The sequence below is a fragment of the Enhydra lutris genome, unplaced genomic scaffold, assembly GCF_002288905.1.
Source record: "Enhydra lutris kenyoni isolate GAN:26980312 unplaced genomic scaffold, ASM228890v2 scaffoldscaffold9, whole genome shotgun sequence".
NCBI lineage: Eukaryota > Metazoa > Chordata > Mammalia > Carnivora > Mustelidae > Enhydra > Enhydra lutris.
In genome coordinates this window covers 82,279,400-82,301,848 of record NW_019154093.1, presented here as the reverse complement: position 1 = coordinate 82,301,848, position 22,449 = coordinate 82,279,400, and the positions used below count along the sequence as shown (strand labels likewise).

The following is a 22,449-nucleotide window of genomic DNA, read 5'->3' as shown; positions in this document are numbered from 1 at the left end:
CGCCCCTCCAACCACATTTTAAATATCCTTTTCCGTCCCTAGTAGCACCTGATACAGAGCTTTGCATGGGCGCAAAATAAGTGCATAAGGATGACTGTCAGATTGCAGTTGTAAAAAGTAGAACTAGTCATCGTTGCTATGGTAACATGGCCATGGGATTCATGGAGTCTGCCTTGAAAGCAAATGCTTGTTTTCCTCTCTTCCAGAAAGATGCTGTGAAGCGAGTATTCTCAGGCATTCAGCCTACAGGAATCCCCCACCTCGGCAATTACCTGGGAGCCATTGAGACCTGGGTGAGGTTGCAGGAAGAGTACAGCTCGGTGCTCTACAGCATCGTTGACCTACACTCCATCACCGTCCCCCAGGATCCGGCCGTCCTCCGGCAGAGCATCTTGGACATGACCGCTGTTCTTCTTGCCTGTGGCATAAACCCAGAGAAGAGCATCCTTTTCCAACAATCTCAGGTCAGCTTCTCAGATTAGAACCAAGAAAACTTGTATTATCAAATTATGTGAGGAAAACTTTGAATGAAACTTTATATAGCTCCTGTTTGTGAGTCTTTGAAAATTGTTCAAGAGTGACCTCATCAGATGCCGTGAATTCATTTTAATATTCACCCTATATTCACATCTTTAAATGTCATCATAGGGCAAAAGTATGTTTCACCTTTTCCTCTACTGTTCTTGCTTCATATACCAAAATGTGGTATCTCTTTAGTACTTACAAATCTGATATTGTTTTTTTCTATTGGGTTGTATCCAAATTGCTGAATTCATACTGTTGACTAATCTCCTCAGGATCAAGGATAGAATTTAGCAACTAGTGGTTTTGCATACTTTCATTGTTGCTTTACTGGGTATTGCATTTGGAAGACCTATTGGATCATTCCCATTGTTCCTTCTTTGTATAATAGCTTTTGAGAAGACTTGAGAGAACTAGCTGGGAAATTGAAAGACACTGTCCAGTCTCTTGAGTCTAAGCCAAGAAAGGCTTCAAAACAGAGCCAAAATATTTGACTGATATCGTCACTTTGGATGAATCAGTTACTCTTAGACGGGCAGATAGCCTGGATCAGAGACAGGGAACTTAAGAGACTCCATAGCCAAGATGAAAAATTTAACTGGATCATGCCCTCATTACATACCCTCTTGAACCTTGTGACAAAGCCACAGCCTACATGTTAACATGTATGCATGCGTGGTATGGGTTATTCATGTGTGTATCTCCTGCCTTGATCATAAACTTCTGACGATTGTCATTTTTATGTATGTTTTATCACCCACAGAACTTAGTGTCTTGATTCCCAGAGAGTGACCCTTTAAAAAAATATGGAAGAAATGAATATCTTCAAAAATAAATACATTTATCAACTTAAAGTGTGTTTCTAATTTGGAAATAATATGACAAAATAATAGAATCTGACCATTAAAATGTCCATAAAGGCAATTTACCTCCATTTCCTTCCTCACAGTTGGTCAGAGAGCCTTTACATGCACATAACTTTTCAAATTCAATCTTGGACTGATCTAATTGTCTTAAATACATAAATATACTTGCTTCTGTTGAGCTGATACCTGTCTTCCTGTAACTTCCATCCATTCATTTGATTTCTGCTCTCTAAAAATACAAAGTAAATCAACTCTGTCTTCCACGGGACTGCTCTTCATATACTCAGAGATACTTGTTCCACACTAGCCTTACCCTATAGGTCCTTACCTCGTAGGACTTCTTCAAGCTGGTTGTCCCACCTCAGGAGCACTCTTGCCATCTGTTTGAAAGGAATGTGCCTGTCCTATTTCATGAAACAATGTTTATTCACACGCTTCTAAGTCTGTCTCCAACATTATAATGCTGATCATCCTTAGAACCACTTTGTAAAGTTACTGGATACCACTTCACTTCATCGAAGCTGTTTTTGACACAAGCTCCCTTTTGATCCTTCTGTGATACCATTTCTAAAAATCATATTCCCAGTGCCTATTTCCATCCTTCTAGAAGACGAAAATGTCTACATCTCCACAAAGCAATCAGTTGCCAGACTGCTTTGTTATGTATGTTTAAAATTAAAGGCTCATTTTCAACCACATCCAGTGCTTGCACTTTGAGCTCATACCCCCAGGAATGATCACCACATTATAATTTTTCCCCTTCTTTATAAAGGGTTTTTGGCAGTGACCTCTGCAAGCTTCTAAAATTGGCAATAATTGAGGTCTCTTCTTCAGTGTGGTACTTTGTTGTTCAAAACAGTAATGGAAAGCATTGCCCACAGTGTGGGAGACTGTAAGAATTCCCTCATACGTGAGGGATCACGGAAGTCCCTTCCTTTTGATTTTTTTTATATTATGTAATGAGCTCCTTGGTTCCTGTAGTGGTTGTAGGTCTAGATCAGCAAGGGCAGGTCAGGTGTTGCCTGTTTTCCTCGGTGGCCTCAGGCCTCCTCCACAGGATCTCACAGGTCCCCTGCTCCCTTCCCAGACTGCAGCTCCCTCCAGGGAGTTTGGGTAGCCTGCCAGGAAAACGTGAGCGAAGCACTCATCTGCCCACAGTCTCCACTTTGTCCCACAAAGACAGGACAAAAGACTTCCGCAGGTGCCTTTCTGACCTCAAGACATATTTGGTCTGGACCATTTTCTGCTTTAACTCAGGCAACCAACCTCAAAACAACTCAGTGGATGGACTGGATATTTTATCAGGTTTTCGTTCCTTAATACTTAAAAATGTATGGATGAGTAGGGAGAATAGTGTACTGTACCCCCATCACTTGCTAGCATTTTGTGATTTGTCTCATTGATGTTGTTCTTTGTTGTTGCTGAAGTATTTTTTTTTTTAAGATTTATTTATTTATTTGGAAGAGAAAGAGTGTGCATACGAGAGTGGGGGCAGAGGGCGAGGGAGAGAAAGTCTTAAGCAGACTCTGTGCTGAGCGTGGAGCCCAATGCAGGGGTTGAGGGGCTGTTCATCGTGGGGTCAATCTCACAATCCTGAGATCATGACTCTGGGTCAAAACTGAGTTGGATGCTTAACTGTCTGTACCACCTAGGTGCCCGGGTTGTGGTTTAAGTATTTTAAGGCAGATAACATACATCATGGGATTTCAGTCTCTAAAATTTCAGTGTATCTCTCTATAAACTGAGGAAATGTTCTTACATAACCACAATACTGTCATCACACCTAACAAAGCTAATGATAATTCCATATGATCATCTCATACCCAGTCCGTATTCAAGTTATGCTGATTCTCCCAAAATGTCTTTTATATTTGGCTTGTTTAAATAATGATCCAGTGAAGGTACACACATCACATTTTTTCCCCTATCTTTTTGTTTGTTGCTCAAGTTTTATTTTTATTTCCCATAAAGTTAATCCTACATTTGAAAAGAATTAAAAACTTAGATTTTTTTAGGAGGCACCCGGGTGGCTCAGCCAGTTAAGCTTCTGCCTTCAGCTGAGGTCATGATCCCAGGGTCCTGGGATTGAGCTGCACATTGGACTCCCTGCTGAACAGGGAGCTTCTCCCTCTCTCTCTCTCTCCCTCGAATAAATAAGTAAAATCTTAAAAAAAAAAAAAACTTAGATTTTTATATTCCCACTCTTTTCCATGCCTTTGATATGTTAATCGGCTCTTCTTTTATTTACTATAAAATTAGCACTTTTGAACATAAAAATAACCCTTATTTTTTTGTTGTTGCTTTCTCTTTGTGCTCATGTGTATCGGCTGATGGTTAGTGGCTATAGACTACCATTCATGTAGTTGGTCATCCCCATTTTTGATGGGGTTTGAATAGAAACTCTGCTGGCCTAGGGCCCATAGAATGCCCGGACATCATTTTCTTCAGAGCATCCGTGAAGCTTCTAGTTGTTCCGGGAGGATACTGAGAAGGTCTTCCTCATGCTGTATTTTGAAGGCAGGTACTGAATTTACTTCTTAGAACTGTTCTCAGGTAGGAGTGTAATCGGATAAGCTAGTGTCCCTGAAACAGTGATTATTCTAGATGGCTGACTCCATCTCTGCAGTGCTCTAGTAGGAAAGAATTCTCATGGCTTTCGTGTTTTGTGTCTTACCATGCAGTAGTTAACAACTGTTTTGATCAGTATGTGGAGTCTCTACTAAATGGGGGCTGGAAAGAAAATACTCAGAGCATTGTCAGATTTAGAAAAAAAAAGTGAGAAGTTGTGGTTATTAGAAAACTGGCATTTTTAAATGTGGAAGATCTAAAAAGCCTTTCATGTATATGAACTCACTTTTAATCCTCGAAAGAGCACATGAGTTAGGCATTACTGTTCTTTCATAGATGAATAAATTGAGGTATGAAAAGATTGAGTAAATTATAAAAATGTCCTTAAAACCATCTGAATGGTGCCTGGCACTTAGTAAATGCTTAACAAATATATCTTCTTAATTTAACCTGAGGTCATCCAGGGGACATATCCAGGACTCTTTTTTTTTTTTTCTTCTCCCTAAAACACCATTTTTAGAAGGTGTTCTCCTAGGAGAGAACACTATGCTGCCTCCCACCAGGACTTTGCAGTAACTGACAGCAGAGAGGCAGTGAAGAGCCAGAGCCAACCCTAAGATCCTCATTATTTCTTGCCTGGACAATCTTCTCTCCCCTTCACTCCTGCCTCAGGCTCTCCTGGCAGCAGTCCATTCCCCACACTGTAGTCATGCACATCTTTCCACCTCAGATACCTCAGCACCTCTCTCCTTACCCTCAGGGTAAAAATCTAAGCTCAATTTCTAGAAAGCCCTTCAAAAATGAGGCCCCTGAGAGAAAGTGGGGGATGGGGGATGGATGGAATATTACTCAGCCATAAAAAAGAATGAAATCTTGCCACTTGCAACAACATGGATGGATCTAGAGATTATAAAGCCAAGTGAAATAAGTCATTGAAAGACAAATAGCATATGACTTCCTCCTGTGGAATTTAAGAAACAAAACAAATGAGTAAGGTAAAAAAAGAGAGAGAGACAAACTAAGAAATAGACTCTTAACTATAAAGAACACACCAATGGTTACCAGAGGGGAGGGCTGTGGGGGATGGGTGAAATGGGTGATGGGGTTAAGGAGGGCACTTGTCATGATGAGCACTGGATATTGTATGAAGGTGTTTAATCACTCTGTTGTACACCTGAAACTAATATAACTATACTAAAATTAAAATTTTAAAATGAAAAAAAAAATGATGCCCCTGAGAACAACAGGCCAGTGTTGTTTCCACTCCACCACTTTTTAATCATCAGGTTATTTTTGTTCAGATAATCTGATTAACTTTTGCTAATAACTCTTTAAAGCAAGAGTTGGGGTGGTTTTGCTTTTATTTTGAGAAAAATATGATAAATCAGTTCTTAACTTATAAATTGGGTAAGTCAGAGATCAGTTGTCTACATTTTAACACGGTTTTTTTGTTAGTTCTTCTCTACTGGGAGTTTTGTTATGCATGTTAGCATTTAATGATCATTAAATATGTAACCAAGAGGGGTGCCTGGGTGGCTCAGTCGTTAGGCATCTGCCTTCAGCTCAGGTCATGATCCCAGGGTCCTGGGATAGAGTCCCCCATCAGACTCCCTGCTTGGCGGGAAGCCTGCTTCTCCCTCTCCCACTCCCTCTGCTTGTGTTCCCTCTCTTGCTGTCTCTCTCTCTGTCAAATAGATAAATAAAATCTTTTTTAAAAAATGTAACCAAGAGGATAGGAAGTCAGAAAACAATGATACTTAAAGTGTTGTGAGCCAATGTCAGATAAAATGAGATATCTCTGCATTCCCTGCCCCACACACAGTTATTTACAAGTAAAATTAAAAATTTTTGAAATTGTTAGAGAAAAAAAAATTTTTATATTGTATAATGTTCTCTTTTCATGTATATCCGTTGTGTTCAGCAAAGTACTTGGAGTTAAATATGAAGACTAGTTCCCCCCAGGTGCTATTGTTGTACAAGAGAGTAAGTTCTAGCAATCATTTGAAGTAGGGAAAGAATTTAGCTATGTTATAATGCTTATTTTACCAATAATTTTCATCTCCAATCCTTTGCATTCTTTCTCAGCAGTCTGACTGAAACAATTTAGACTTATTGAAGATTTTTCTCATTATTTTCTTTTTCTTTCTCTCCCACTGGCCTCTAGTCATGGTGCTTCCCCTAAAATATGTTTGCCATATGTGGGGAATTTTTACAGAGCCTCTCCTCTGAAAGGTGCGTGTGTGTGTGTGTGTGTGTGTGTGTGTGTGAGGGGGGGGGATGATTGAGAAAGAGAAAGAGAGAGAGAGAGAGAGAGCCTGCCTGTGTGTGTGTTTGGCAGAGGTTTCCATCCCAATGCCAAAGTCAATGGTCTTTTATTTCCAGCAGGCCTGAGTGCACATCCCATCTGATTCCCACAGCTGTCTCTGAGGTGCACATCTACACATCTTTAGTTGTTACTTTCCTTGCAAACTAATCACCGTGCAGATGGAAGATAAAAGCTGGAGTTCGTAGCTTTGGGCGCTGGCTTTATGCCAAGTCTGGGAGAAAAGGACAGTTTTGACCAGCAGACACCATATTACAGGGCATCCAGAACTGTCCGTGGAAGAGCTGAGGGAGGAGAACGGAATCCTCAGCCTGGGAAGGTGGCTTCATTCTCTAATTAGAGTCATGTTTTGTTTTCCAGGAAACTTTAATCAATAATAATATAATAATAATGGATAATAATAAATAGTAAGCAAGTTTTTGCATGAATCCTGGCTCACAGTACAGAAACAAAAGTTGTACATGACCCACATCCCTTATCTCAGAGGTGTGAGTCCAGCAACACAGAAACTTGGACCGACAGTATCATGTTTTCACTTATCCCGGTAATTTTGGAAGCTTCTTTGAGTACAGATTTATATTTGTTGGACTCTCAAAGTCTTTAGGCTACCAACAACAGGTGCAATGTACAACTCATAATAGAAAGGAAGAAGGCGCTCCTGGCTGGCTCAGTCAGTAGAGCATGGAACACTTGATCTCAGGTTTGTGGGTTCGAGCCCCACATTGGGTATAGAGATTACTTAAAAAATAAATTTAAAAATTTTTGAAGAAAAGAAAGGAAGCAAACAAATGTCCTCATGGATTAATGGACTTGGAGAATCAATTTGTAAAATTGGCATTTCCTCCAAAGTTTCTCAGGAGAGACAAAGGATCTGAATGGCCCCTGGTAGAAATAATGAAGAGAAGTTAGGAAAATCATTATACAACCAGACTTCTCATGTATTTCTTTCTCTAGGAAGTATCCACTAGAAGTTTCCACCACTTTCCTTGCCTAGATCTATAGTCCTGTGTGACTTGATGAGCAAGTTAGAGTAGTTTTGCTGCCTCCATCCTGGACCACAGGATGAAGTCTTGTCCTAATACTTTCAAGAAGAGTTCGGTTTTATTATCATAGCAAGAGCGAAAGAAGCACAGGTTTTGCAACCCTATATAGTTGGCCTGAATCTGTGACTTCTTCTTGTTGTCACATACTGGGCAAGTTCTCTGAATCCCTGTTCTAATATCTCTAAGATGGATATTTAAATAATGTGACATATAATACTAGTAAATAGAATCCTTCACTCTTGCCCTATCCCTACCCAACTATAAACAATACTGCTCCCACCCCAGGTGCTTCTTTTTAAAAAAAAAAAAAAGATTTTATTTAGTTATTTGACACGGGTGGTGGGTGGAGAGCAAGCACACGCAGGGGCAGGGACAGGCAGAGGGAGAAGCAGGCTCCCTGCTGAGCAGGGAACCCGATGTGGGTCTCGATCCCAGGACCCTGGGATCTTGACCTGAACTGAAGGCAGACGCTTAACCAACAGAGCCACCCAGGCTTCTTGATAACCATGAAGATTTAAGGGTGGAGTGGAATTGGAAAGTGGAGGTCAAATTAATGACAGCACCCACCTTCGTACTCAATAATAAAATATTTTCTGAAAAGGTAATTGTTGAAGGTTTGGGGGGACCTTCTTAAATAGTTTTGATATTCAGAAAAGCAGGAAAAGATGAACAGTTGCTTTTTGAAATACTAACCTTTGGGCATACTTGCTTCAGACTTGGTTACTTTGGCTCACAGACCTGTACTCCTGAAACAAATAATACATTATATGTTAATTTTAAAAAAGGAAACAAAGTTTTGCGAGTGTAGTAGACACTTTCTGTTTGGTTCTCTCTAATCCCATTCTAGTTTCTGCCTCCCCAGAGATAACCACTATATTGAATTTGACACTTATCATTCCAATGTATGTGTTTATTTTTTTTTAAAGATTTTATTTATTTATTTGTGAGAGAGAGTTTGAAACAGCACGGGTTATGGGTGGAGGGGCAGAGGGACTAGCGGACTCCCTGCTGAGCACAGAGCCCTACGTGGGTCCATCCCAGGACCCTGAGATCATGACCTGAGCTGAAGTCTAATACTTAACCAACTGCACTACCCAAGCACCCTGCCAATGTGTATATTTGTATTTTTATTGCATAGGATTTGGCTGTAATGATCCATATTATTCATTTTGCATGTTTTAAAATTTTATATAAGTGTTATCATACACATAACTTCCTGCATCTATATTTTTGTGTTCAGCATTACTTTGCTGAAATTTGTTCATTTTGACTGCTCTACAGTATCCCATTGTCTGGCCCTATCACAATTTATCCATTTTCCCTACAAAGAATATTTAGATGTTTTTTTCTCCAATTTTTTGTGGACAGGCAGTTGTCTGCACACCAGGGAAAGAGTTATCACCAGAACCTGACCCCCCTGGTACCCCGAGTTTGGACTTCCAGCCTCCAAAGTTGCGAGACAATACATTTCTGTTGTGTAAGCCACCCAATCTGTGGTGTCTCGTTATGGCAGCCCTAGCAGATTAATACAGAGCTACTCAGCTATTACCATAGGTGGAAGGCTTGTTCTAGCATAGGAGATTCAACATTATTAATATGTCAGTTCTGTCCACTTTGATCCATAAATTCATTATAATCCAATTACAATGTTGTAGATGCTGACAAATTGGATCTGAAATGCATATGGCAATACAGAGAGTATGTAGAATACCCAAAAGAATTTTGAAAAAGAAAACAATACTGAACAATACTGTACCCAAAACAATACTGAAAAAGAAAACACAGTTGGAGGACTTAAACCACCTTTCTTCAAGACTTAATGCCAAGCTACGGTAATCATGTGAGTGTGATCTTGATATAAGAATAGACTAATAGATCAACGGGAAGGAATAGGGAATCCAGAAGTATACCCAAATCCAGAAGCCAAATGTTTTCAACAGGAGTATCAAACCATTTCAGTGGGGGAAAGGATAGTCTTTTCAGCGAATGGTGTTAGGTATCCAACTGGATCTCTATGTGGTGGGGAGGGAATGAACCTTGGCTCTTACCTCACACCATTCACAACAAATCAACTGAAAACTACCAGGGATCTAAATGTGAAAGTGAAAACTATAAAACTTCTAGAGGAATTCAGGGGGGAAAATCTTCCAGACTTTGAGGATAGGCAAAGATTTCTTAGAAAGTACACAAAAAACATTTAACTTCAAAGAAAATGATACATTTGACTTCATGAAAAGATAAAGCTTCTATTCTTTAAAAGACCCCATTAAGAAAATGAAAAGGTGAGCCATAAAGGGAAAATATGTGTAACACATACATCTGACAAAGCTTTGTGTCCAAATATATACAGAACTCTTATCTCAATAATATAATAAGACAGCCTAATTTTGTAATTGGTCACTATATTTGAACAGACATTTCACAAATGAAGAAGTAAGCGCATGAAAAGTTCAACATTATGGTCATCAGAGAAATGCAAAATAAAACCAAAGGGATAAACCATTTCACCTAGTTGAATGACTAAAACTAAAAATACTGGCAATACTAAATTTTAGTAAGGCTATAAAGCAGCTCAAACTCTCATACATTGCTGGCAAGAGTATAAAATGACAGTTTCTTACAAAATAAAACATATACTTACCAAATGACCCAATAATTCCAGTCCTAGGTATTTACCCATGAGAAATTAAGACATTGTCTACAAAATGACTTATACACAAATGTTCATAGTATTTTAGCTACTTGATAATAACATCCTAAGTGCTTAGTTACTTAAAATTTTTTTTAAAACATTACATCAACTTTGATGAGGCATAATTTACACACAGTAAGATGGACATATTTTAGCTGCTCAGTCCATTGAGTTTTGACAAATCTACACACATGTGTAACCATCACACCTATCAAGACAGAGAACATTTCAATGTCCCCCAAAATTTCCCTCATGCCCCTTTGCAGTCAATCCCTCACCCCTGCTGCTGGAGACCACTAATCTGTTTTCTGTTATTATGGACTTGTTCTGCCTGTTCTAGGATATCATATAAATAGAATTATATAATATGAACTCTTCCGTGCTTGGCTTCTATCAACATAATACTTCTGAGACTCCTATGTGTTGTTAGAAACTCCTTTTTTATTGTTGAATAGTATTCCAGTAGCTGAATATTCTATAATTGTTTATCTACTCACCAGTTGATGGATGTTTGGGGTTATTCAGGCTATTATAGCTGAAATACTATGAACATTTGTGTACAAGTCATTTTGTAGACAATGTCTTAATTTCTCATGGGTAAATACCTAGGACTGGAATTATTGGGTCATTTGGTAAGTATATGTTTTATTTTGTAAGAAACTGTCATTTTATACTCTTACTCTTACCAGCAATGTATAACAGTTTGGGCTGCTTTATAACCTTACTAAAATTTAGTTGTTTTTTTTTTTAAAGATTTTATTTATTTGAGACAGAGAGAGCGAGAGAGCACGAGGAAGGGCAGAGGGAGAAGCAGACTCTCTGCTGAGCAGGGAGCCCAATGCAGGGCTTGATCCCAGGACCCTGAGATCGACCTGAGCTGAAGGCAGATGCTTAACTGACTGAGCCACCCAGGTGCCCCCAAATATTACAGATTTTAAACCAGCCAGAAGCACTGTGAAACCAAGTGTTGCAACTGTTGACCCCACTCCAAGGAAAATATGAAAGAGAGCAATTTACTTAGGAGAGTGCTTTGAATTAGATTGAATTAGATTGAAGGGACTTTAACTGCCAAGAATATCAAGAAATTTTAGTCAAGAACTAAAAAGAGCTTAAATAAGAATATGAAAACCATCTTATAATGTAAAATTTTCATTATTTTTGTTTGTTTTGAAATTCATGTCTTTCCTTGTCTAAACATTATTTATCCAAATCAAAACAAACAAAAAATACCTAGGGAGAGCCATCTTTTACAAATGTATTTTCTTTTTTTTTAAGATTTTATTTTTAAATAATTTGTACACCCACTGTGTGATTTGAACTTAACAACCTTGAGATCAAGAGGTGCAGGTTCCAATGACTGAGCCAGCCAGGAGCCCCTACAAACATATTTTCTACTTCTTTGTGTTCTATCACAGGATTAAGAACACAACTAAGTGCTTGTGTTTTTAAGGAAGGGCCATGTGACCTCTTAACCTGGGCCTAGTCTCTTCTTAATTCTTAAACTTCTTCATTTCTCTTATCATTTATATATTCACCGCTTCTTCCTGTTGGGATTTTCTCTTGACTCCAATGATACAGCAGTAATGCATTTTTCTTCTACTTCTCTGAGAGTTCATTTGTTTCCTTTATTGACTCCTCTTCTTTAGTTCCTCAGAATTTCTGTCCTGAGATAAAAATCTCTCTATGTATCCCACCTTCCTGAAGTCTTACCTCCTTCCATAAGTTTCAGCCATTTTCTTTCCTGACCTTTGTCACTAGCCCCGACCTTTCTCTTAATTCTAGACTTGCACTCCTAGCTACCTTCTAGACATCTCTTTCTCTCAACTTTAACATATCTGAACCCAGAGCTTTCCTTTTTTACCTCTGACCAGCTTTACCTCCGACCTTTTTTTTTAAATAATTTGAGGTGAGGGGTGCCTGGGTGGCTCGGTGCGGTAAGCCTCTGCCTTTGTCTCAGGTCATGATCTCAGGGTCCTGGAATCGAGCCCCTCATCGGGCTCCCTGCTCAGCGGAGAGCCTGCTTCCCCCCCTCTCTTTGCCTGCCTCTCTGCCTACTTGTGATCTCTGTCTGTCAAATAAATAAATAAAATCTTTAAAAACAAACAAACAAACAAACTGTCTGCCATCAAATTCTGTACAGAGTAGCTCTCTTCTCCTTCCTCAAGGTTGCTAGTTTTGGGAGTTGCTTCTAGTAGACTGTGATTATTTTAATTATCCATGTTCATTTCCTGTAAGAACAGGGATCAGCCACCCTTTTGTGGAAAGGCATAGATACTAAATGGGCTTTGCAGACCACATTCAGTCTCTATCACCACCTCCTCTTCTCCTCTAATGCCTCTTTTGCCTTCTCCTTCTTTCTATCTCTCTCTTTTATTTGACTGCCCTTTAAAAATGTAAAAAACTGAAACAAATAATACATTATATGTTAATAAATCAATAAAATAAAATAATAAAAAATGTAAAAAACATGGGCTGAATGAAAACAATCCACACGCCACATTTGGCCTGTGAGCAGTAATTTGCTAACCCCCACGTATGAGGATTACATGTCCTCATCCATTGCCGTGTGGCTATGAGGGCATCCTGTGGGAGAAGTGTCTCTTCCCACTGAGGTTGGGCTCATCCCTATGACTTGATTTAGCCAGTGGAAAGTGAGAGGGCATTTTGTACACAATGCCTCAGCAGAATGTTTAAAAGAAATTCCGTGTTTGTTCTAACTGCTGCTCTTTTCCTCTAGCTCAGGAATTGCATGTTCTGGGAGGGAGAACTCCTTCGGTTTGGGTCTTGGAATGAGAAGGTGTATAAAGCAGAGTTGTAGCCAGCCTACAGCTACCAATATATAATGTGTATGAGAAAGAAACCATTACTGTAAGCCATTTATATTTGGGATTATTTGTTACTCAGCATAGCTTAGAAATAGCTGACTAATATAATGCAATAGAGTTTTCAAAAACATATGTACACATACACATGCATACACAATAAGCAATAGAATTTAGATGGGTGTGACTTTTAACTCAACAGCAGGCTGATAAAAGCTATTTATTTAGCTTTAGAAGTATTGGACTAAGAAGAAGTATAGAAAATCCAAATATGTACACAGAGATATTCATTGCAAGCATAAATACTGATAGTAGAAGAGAGGTTATTATTTATAACATAATTCTTTTAATTAAGATCAGATCCCCAAACAAGGTTCCATTAAGGAGATTTGTGATGGGGATGATAAAAGTCCAATAAAAATAACTGAGCATGAAATCGCTCATTTCAAGAGGATATGATAAATGGGAACTTGTGAGTCTGCCTAGTCTCCCAAGTGTTTTAACCAAAATTTATAGAACCTGATTCCAAGGAAGATAATGTTTATATGGGAAATAGTGAAGTTGTAAGGGACACTGAAGGTATCTTAGATATTTGATCCAGTATTTACTGAACCAGCTAATTGCTTGAGTGGGTTTGATTGATATCTAGCAGCGATAGCTTTGGGAATCATGATATTCCATACTCTTTTTGTTAATTAGATATTTTTGAGAAAAAATTTTAAATGCAGCAAAATACAGAGAATGATATAATAAACATTCATGTTTCCAACAGCAGGGGTGAATATTGTTAACATTTTGTCATATTTGCTTGACTTTCTTATATTAAAATAATTATAATAAAAAATAATTAAGAAGGAAAAGGCCCCTTTAATCCTTCCCCTACTCCCTGTGCCTACTCCCCATACCCCTCCTCCCTACGTCTCTTTTCTCCCTCCCCAGGCAACCAAAATTGTGGATTTGGTGTATATCAGTCTAGCCAATTTATGATACCTTTTTACACATATAATCTCATGAACAATATGTAATATTTTCATATCTGTGGTTTAAAGAAAATTATATAAGTGATGCCATATTGGAGTACCTTTTAGCAGTTTTCTTTTTTTATACAGCAGTGTGTTTTTGTGATCTCATGTTTATGCATATAAATCTAGCTCATTTCTTTTATGTGTTGTGTAGTATGCTATTATATAAATATGCCACACTTTAAATACTTTAAACATTTCTTTAAACTTTTCTAAAAACTTTAAACATTTCCCTATTAATAAATCTTTAATTTCATTCATGCATTCATTTAACAAATATTTATTAGGCATTTACTGTGTCTTGGATACTCTGCTAGGTACTCACATTGTATCAGTGAAGAAAAGAGACAAAAATCTTTGCCATCATGGTACTTACATTCTGTTGGGGTAACACAGTATAAATAATAACTATAATAAATTAGCCAAACATATGGTGATAGGTAATACAGAGAAAAAATTAAAGGATATTAGGAGTGCCATTGAGGGAAACAGATTCTTAGTTTAAACAGTGTGGTCTGGGTAAAGCCCCTTACTAAGATGGTATTTGAGCAAAGACAAGGTGAAGGAGTTAACCATGTGGATATCCGGGGGAGGAGAATCCCAATCACAGAAAGAGCCAGTGCAAAGGCCCTAAGGTGAGAACATGTCTAGTGTGTTGAGGGCACACAAGGAAGCCAGCATGGCTGGAGGAGAGGGAGCAAGGAGGGAGGGTTGGACTATTGGAATATTACAGGGTTGGATGGGAGGAGATGATCGTGCCTGGTTGGACAGGCCGTTGTAAGGTCTTTGGCTTTTACTCAGAGGAGGTAAGAAGTGCAGGGTTTTGACCAGAGAAGTCACATGATCTACGTATTTAAAGGATCACTTCCGCTGCTAGGTTGAGAATAGACTGTATGAAAAGTCAGTGTAAGCAAGGAGCCCAGTTAGCAAGTTATTACAGTGACCCAGCCAAGGGTTGATGGTGCCTGGGCCAGCGCGTTGGGGTAGGTGGTAAAAAGCGTCACGATTCTGAATATCTTTTGAAGGTAGAACTAAGCAAGATTTGCAGCTGGATTCGATGTGGAGTGTGAGAGAAAAAGAGACGTGAGAATGTCTTCAAGGTTTTTGCCTAAGTAACTGCAAGGATGGAGTTGCCACCAACAGAGATGACAAGCATGGACAGAGCAGGTTCAGAGTGGAGGAGTGGGAATTCAATTTGGGTGTGTTAAGTTTGAGGTGTCCACTAGGTATCTACGTAAAGATGCTCAATAGATCATTGGATATATGAGTCTGGAGTTGAGCAAAGAGGTCTGGCCGGGGTTATAAATTTAAAAGACATCAGTAATATAGAGTGTATTTAAAACTGTGATTGTATCTAAAGCCATGATAGGAGATGAAAGTGCAAAACGAGTGAGTGGAGAAAAGAATAGCAGTAAGAAATCAAGGACAAAAACCTGGGTGTCTGCAGTATTAAGACAATATTAATATGTTGACTGACACAAATATAATATTAATGCTTTATCCTAGCCACTATCCTTGTTGGCAGTGGTGCCCGGTTGCCATGGAGTGGTAGAGGTGAAAACCTGACTGGAATGGGCTGATGTGAGGGGAGTCTCATCACCGTGGCAGCTCTGCTGTCTTTATCTTTCTTTATTGATGTGAAGCCATTCTCCCCACTAACCGATTTGAAAGGATGGGGAGTCGACTTTGCCTTGAGGACCAGTAATTCGCACGTGGAGGAAAATAAAGATCATGCTAAAGATCAGAAAGTCCAGATTCCTGAAACGATGTTACCTTTATTGCCACCGAATAATTAATTGCTGATGTCTCAAGGCATAGTTGTGATGAACTGCACTGGGATAGTTATTGAAACTGTTTATTGAGATATATCATACAATTCACTCACCTAGATCGTAAATTTACTGGCTTTTAGTATATTCACAGAGTGGTGCATCTTTCACCAAAATCAATTTTAGAACACTTTCGTCACTCCGGAAACAAACCCTGTGGTCTTTGCCTTCTCTACCCACTCCCTGGCAGGCACTGATCTACTTTGTCCCCTGTGGATTTGCCTTTTCTGAACACTTCATACAGATGGAATCATATAGCGTGTGTTCTTTTGTGATTGGCTTCTTTCATTTCCCATAACGTGTTCAGTGTTTATCCATGTTTTAGCATTATCAGTATTTCATTTGTTTTCATTTTTGTATGTATAGACCACATTTTGTTCATTTGTTCATCAGTCAATGGACATTTGGGTTATTTCCGATTTTAGCTATCATGAATAATCCTGCCACGAACATCTGTGCAACGTTTTTTGTATGTTTTCAGTTATCTTGGTATACACCAGGAGTGAAATTTCTGGGTCTGTGGTGACTCTGTATTTACCATTTTGAAGGACTGTTAAACTGTTTTGAAAGTGGCCGCGTCACTTTGTATGAGGGTTCCACCACCAGCATATGGGAATTCCAAGTTCTCCGTTCCCTTCCCAAACCTTGTTATTGTCTGTTTTTTTTTTTTTTTTATTTTAGCTATTCGGGTGAGTTCGAAATGGGATCTCAACGTGGTTTTGATTTATATTTTCCAAATGACTAATGATGTTGAGCATCTTTTCATAGGCTTATTGGTTATTTGTATATCTTCTTTGGAGAAATGTCTTTTCAAATCCTTTGCTCATTTTAATTGGCTTTCTTTCTCTTTTTTTTTTTTTTAAGATTTTATTTATTTATCAGAGAGAGAGAGGGAGAGAGAGCGAGCACAGGCAGACAGAATGGCAGGCAGAGGCAGAGGGAGAAGCAGGCTCCCTGCCAAGCAAGGAGCCCGATGTGGGACTCGATCCCAGGATGCTGGGATCATGACCTGAGCCGAAGGCAGATGCTTAACCAACTGAGCCACCCAGGTGTCCCTTCTTTCTCTTTTTTTTAATTTATTTTTTTCCTCAGTGAAATTCATCAAAATATTTATTGAACATTTATTACACATAACACCCAGAATCGTTCAGCTTTTTATATTATTTTCACATGAGCACTCGATTTTTTTAAATTTAATTTTTTTTTCAGTGTTCCAAGATTCATTGTTTATGCACCACACCCAGTGCTCCATGCAATACGTGCCCTCTCTTTAATTGTTGAGTTATAAAAGGTTTTTTTTTTTTTTTTTTTTTTAAGGGGCGCCTGGATGGCCCTGTCAGTTAAGTGTCTGCCTTCAGCCCAGGTCTTTGTTCCAGGGTCCTGGGATTGAGTCCTGCATCCAGCTCCTTGCTCAGCGGGGAGCCTGCTTCTCCCTCTGCCTGCCACTTCCCCTGTTCATGCTCTCTGTCTATCTGGTAAATAAATAAAATATTTTTTTTTTTAAAAAGGGTTTTTTAATATTCAGGATACAGTTCCTTCATGAGATGTAGGATTTGCAAGTATCTTCTCCATTTTGAGAATTGACTTTCACTTTCTTGATGGTGCCCTTTGAAACACAAAAAAGTTTTTTCATTTTGATGAAGTCCAATTTGTTAATTTTTTTTTCTTTTGTTGCTTGTACTTTTGGTGTCATATTTAACAAACTGTTGCTTAACCCAAGGTCATGGAGATTTACTCCTATGTTTTTTTCTAAGCATTTTATAGTTTATACTATAATATACTATAATATAGTTTATACATTTATGTCTGTGACCCATTTTGAGTTACTTTTTATAAATGGTGAGAGGTTGGGGTCTGGTCCAACATCATCCTTCTACATGTAAATATGTGCATGTAGATTTTCACTTATCTCACCACCATTTGTTGAAAGATTGACCCTTCCCCCATTGAACTGTCTTGGCACCCTTGCTGAAAATGGATTGACTGGGGGCACTTGGGTGGCTCAGTCAGTTAAGCATCTGCCTTCGGCTTGGCTCATGATGCCAGGGTCCTGAGATCGAGTCCCACATCTGGCTCCCTGCTCAGTGGGGAGTTTGCTTCTCCCTCTCCCTGCTTGTGCTTTCTGTCACTATCTCTGTCTCTCTCTCTCTCTCAAATAAGTAAATAAAATCTTCAAAAAAAGAGAAAATGGATTGACTGTAGATGGATGGATTTATTTCTGGACTCTCAGTTCCATTCTGTTGATCTACGTATTCTATCCTTATATCAATAGTGCATTGTTAGACTACTGTACTATTACACTGACTGATTCTTGGCTGTTAAACCAAGCTTGCATTTCTGGAATAAATCCCATTTGATCATGCTGTATATAATTCTTTAAATATGTTGATGCATTTGGTTTATTAGTATTTTGTTAAGAATTTATTGGTCTGTAGCTGTCTTTTGTTGTCATGCCTTTGCCTGGCTTTGTTATCAAGGTAATACTGGCCTCTCGGGTTAAGTAGGGAAGCATGCTGTCCTTTTTTTTTTTTTTTTTAATTTTCTGGAAGAGATTCTGAAAAATTGGTATCTATTTTTTAAATGTTTGTCGGAATTCACTAGTGAAACCCCACACACACTTAGGGTTCTTTTTTGTCATTGCTGATTGGTTCGTGACTTTCCTGCAGAAATTACATAAAGTGTCCTCGCTGTCGTGTCTGGCTGCTGCAGTCCATTGGGTTAGCTTAGGGTTCAGACTTTTCTAAATGCCTTCATTCCATATTTAAAGAAGAATTTTTTTTTAGATTTTATTTATTTATTTGAGAAAGAGAGATCACGAGCAGGGAGGAGGGGCAGAGGGAGAGGGAGAAGCAGACTCCCTGCTGAGCAGGAAGCCCAATGCGGGGCTCGATTCCAGGAACCTGAGATCATGACCTGAGCCGAAGGCAGACACTTAACCCCTCTGAGCTATCATGTGCCCCTCAATCCTATATTTTTGACCCTTTGCTGAGAGGTTTATACAGGGCCTCAAGGTGAACCAGAGGTGACAGATTAGGGTCTTCTCAGGTCTCTCCTGGCCACGTGCATAGCCCCAGACATGTATGTGTCCTCTTCGATGGCCCATGAATATGTCCGGTTTTTCCAAAGCACCCAATGGGCATATCATTTCCCAGTTTTTTCCTTTAAGTTTTTGGCTAGCCCCTGACCTTCTCCTCCTGGTATCAACACCTCAGGCAGCTGCAATATAAAATCACTGCTGCTGATTACTTCTGGAAAATGTCCTGTGGATAGGGTTTTTCCCACCGAGTGTGCTCTAAGTGGGGTCCGTTAACAACACACTCTGCAAATGAGGTTTTTCTACGGAGCTGTCAGCTCGAGTAGTGACAGTTCTCTGAGGATGAGAATGGTCTTTTTGAGAAGCTCCAAACCCAGTCTTCCCTTTCCAATGGCCTGCTAGGCTGCTTTACACAGCTGCCCCAGGCATGGGCAAGGATGCTGGGAAGACGGTGAGTTAAAATGCCACAAAAGGCTGTTGCTTCTGAGATTCCAATATTTTTCTTAAAGAAGTACTCTTCACATTATGGCAGGCCTTTCGTTAATTTCCCAGAGTTCTGTAAAAACTGCCTTGACAATTTTTGCTACTTTTCTCGTTGCTTTTAGGGAGGAGTCGATTTTCAGAGCTTGTTACTCTGCCATTCCGGAGGGCCCTCCAGTTGTTTTAAACACCAAAAAAAAAATTTTTTTTTTTAATTTGAGACCAAATGTAGTTAGATTTATTAGCCTTTTATTCTGTTTTCGCAAATTGAACACACTGTGAACTTGTACCCAGAATGTTCTTCATGCCCCCTTCCAGTCACTAACTACCCCTTCCCCCAAGATAACCTGTTTTTAAACTTGGTCTAATTTGAATTATTTAGTATATACTTTTTTTTGTGTCTGGCTTCTTTCACTCAACATTATGTTTATGAAATTCATCCTCATTGCTCTAGTTTTCCATTGTATGAATAGGCCACAATTTATCTCTTCTACTTGGGTGGACATTTGGATTGCTTACAATTTGGAGTTGTTACAATGAATTCTTGCACATATATCTTTGTGTATATGTGCACGTTTTTGATAGCTATATACCTAGAAATGAAACACCTGGGACATTTGTTAAATGAATGGTAAATGTTTGTGGACACAGTCAGTTTTCAACGTTAGTATACCAATTTACATTCTTGCAGTAGTGTGTAAGTATTACGTTTACTCAATATCCTTGCCACACTTGGTATTATTTTTCATTTAAATCATTCTACCAAGTATTTATGGTATCACATTATGACTTTAATTTGAACTTAATGCATTTGGCCCATTTTCCTAGTGTTATCTGCTTTTTTTTCTAATAAATTTGTAAGAATTCTTTTTTTTTCCTTAAAGATTTTATTTATGAGATGGGCACCTGGGTGGCTCAGTGGGTTAAGCCTCTGCCTTTGGCTCAGGTTGTGATCTCAGGGTCATTGGATCCAGCCCCGCATGGGGCTCTCTGTTCAGCAGGGAGTCTGCTTCCCCCTCTCTCTCTGCCTCCCTCTCTGCCAACTTGTGATCTTTCTCTCTCTGTTAAATAAATAAATAAAATTAAAAAAAAAAGGATTTTATTTGTGAGAGAGAGAGAGAGCATGAGCTGAGGGGAGAAGGAGAAGGACAAACAGACTCCCCACTGAGCACGGAGCCTGATGAGCAGCTCTATGTGGGGCTAAATGCCGGGCTCAATCTCAGGACCCCGAGATCATGACCTGAACTGAAGTCAGACCCTTAACCGACTGAGCCACCCAGGTGCCCCAGTTTGTAGGAATTCTTTATGTATTCTGTATACCAATATATTCTGTATGGGTTTACAAATATCTCCTTCCACTCTGTGACTTGCCTTTTTCCTCTTTAATGATGGTGTTTGATAAAGAGAAGTTATTAAATTTGTGGTAATTTAATATATCAATATTTTTTGCTTTATGTTAGTACTTTTTGGATCCCATTTGATTTACTCAAGGAAATCAAATGCAACCAACTGAATTAATTTTTTTCCTGCAAATTTTTTTAAAAACCTATGATTTATGCAGAACATTTTCCTCTCCCTTAAAGAACAGCAGTGCTTTCCCAAGAGTGTTATATTTTAAACAACTGTCCTCTTTCTTTTTTTTTTTTAAGTCTTAAACTCTATTTTTTTTATTATGTTGTGTTAGTCACCGTATATACAATGGAATATTACTCAACTGTCCTCTTTCATTCACAAAAGCATCCACCAAACATCAAGCCTTACATAACTCAATTCCAGAAGATTTTTTTCTTCTGTCCTATCAAACCCAGCAATTCCACTGAGTATATTTCTCATCCTATTTGTTTCTATTCACCCATCTGCTCTATTTTCAGAGATAGCAGAGCCTATTAGATATGAAGTTCTCTAACTTCTGCTCTCCACTCCTGTCTCATAAGATAAATCCTCGTCTGTATGTATTTCCCCTCCCCCTGCTTCAGTGGAAGACATCTTATAGAAAGTAGGTCTATCCCACCTTAAAAAACAAATAAGATTTTTTTATTCTCGAACCCCTACTAGTTATTCCCATCTCTCTCCTTCCTGAAAAAAAAAATACTTTACGTATGTGATAAAATTGCATGGAACACCCACACAATGAGCGCATGTAACACTGGTGAAATCTAACTGGGGCAGATGGATTGTATCCAATTCAATTTCCTAGTTGTGATATTATAGTATAGTTTTTATGCAAGATCTTGCCATTGGGGGAAATTGGGTGAAGGTATATTGGGTTGCACTGTATTATTTCTTACAGCTATACATGAATCTACAATTATCTCAAAATAGAAAGTTAAAGCAGAAGTCTTTCTAAAAGTTATCTATAATAATAACCACCATTTATTGATTGCTTGCTGTGGGCTAGGTACCATTCTAAGCACTGCCAGGTGGATACTATTGTTAACCTCATTTTATAAGTGAGAAAACTGAGGCACAACGCAAAGTCACTTACACAGGGTCACCCAGCTCATAGATGGCAAAATTAGCATTCAGATCCAGGCAGCCTCATTCCAAAGGCAGAGCTCTGAAATGCTCTGCTGTACTTCTTGTGTATCAGTCTTCGTATCCTGTCACACTTCAGTCCACCCCCTATAATTTAGCTTCTCTCCCAGTCACTCCCCTGAAACCGCTTTGCCTGGATCACCAACAAGTCTGTTGTTAGAGCACCTGGGTGGCTCAAGTCGGCTAAGCATCTGCCTTCATCTCAGGTTGTGATCCTGGGGTCCTGGAATCAAGTCCTGAGTCATGCTCCCTGCTCAGATGGGAGACTGCTTCTCCCTCTCTCTCTGCCCCTCCCCGCCCCACCACCCTCCACCCCATTCAAGCTCTCTCTCTCTCTAATAAATAAATAAAATCTTTTTTTTTTTTTATGTCTGTTGCTAAATCAAATGGATTCTTTTTGGTCCTTACCTTTCTTCCTGCTGCCATTGACATTGTCCATACATTCAGCAAATATTTATTGAGCACGGTTCCAGACTGCTTTACTGCAGTGAACCGACCAGGCAAAGCTGCCTGCAGCTGAAGGTTGTGTATGTCTTTACTTGGTATAGTTAGGGAGTCAGAATCTTAGGTCACTGCTGACTTTTTTGTGGGTGGTCAACAAGCCACCTTCTATGTTCCATGCTTTTTTTGTCCCCCCTGTGGCTAAAACAGATCCTATGGTTATTTTGTTTGTTTTGCAACATTTAGTCAGTTTAACTATATTTAGATACCAT

General features: G+C 39.0%; 1 protein-coding gene across 1 annotated transcript in view; it reads left to right on the top strand.

Moving 5' to 3' along the window:
- Positions 1-22,449, top strand: part of LOC111143286 (tryptophanyl tRNA synthetase 2, mitochondrial) — a 92,835-nt gene that overhangs the window by 48,934 nt on the left and 21,452 nt on the right. Inside the window, exon 2 of the mRNA XM_022496925.1 lies at positions 207-464. Within this exon, the coding sequence (XP_022352633.1) occupies positions 207-464 (258 nt within the window). The remainder of the gene's footprint in view (positions 1-206; positions 465-22,449) is intronic.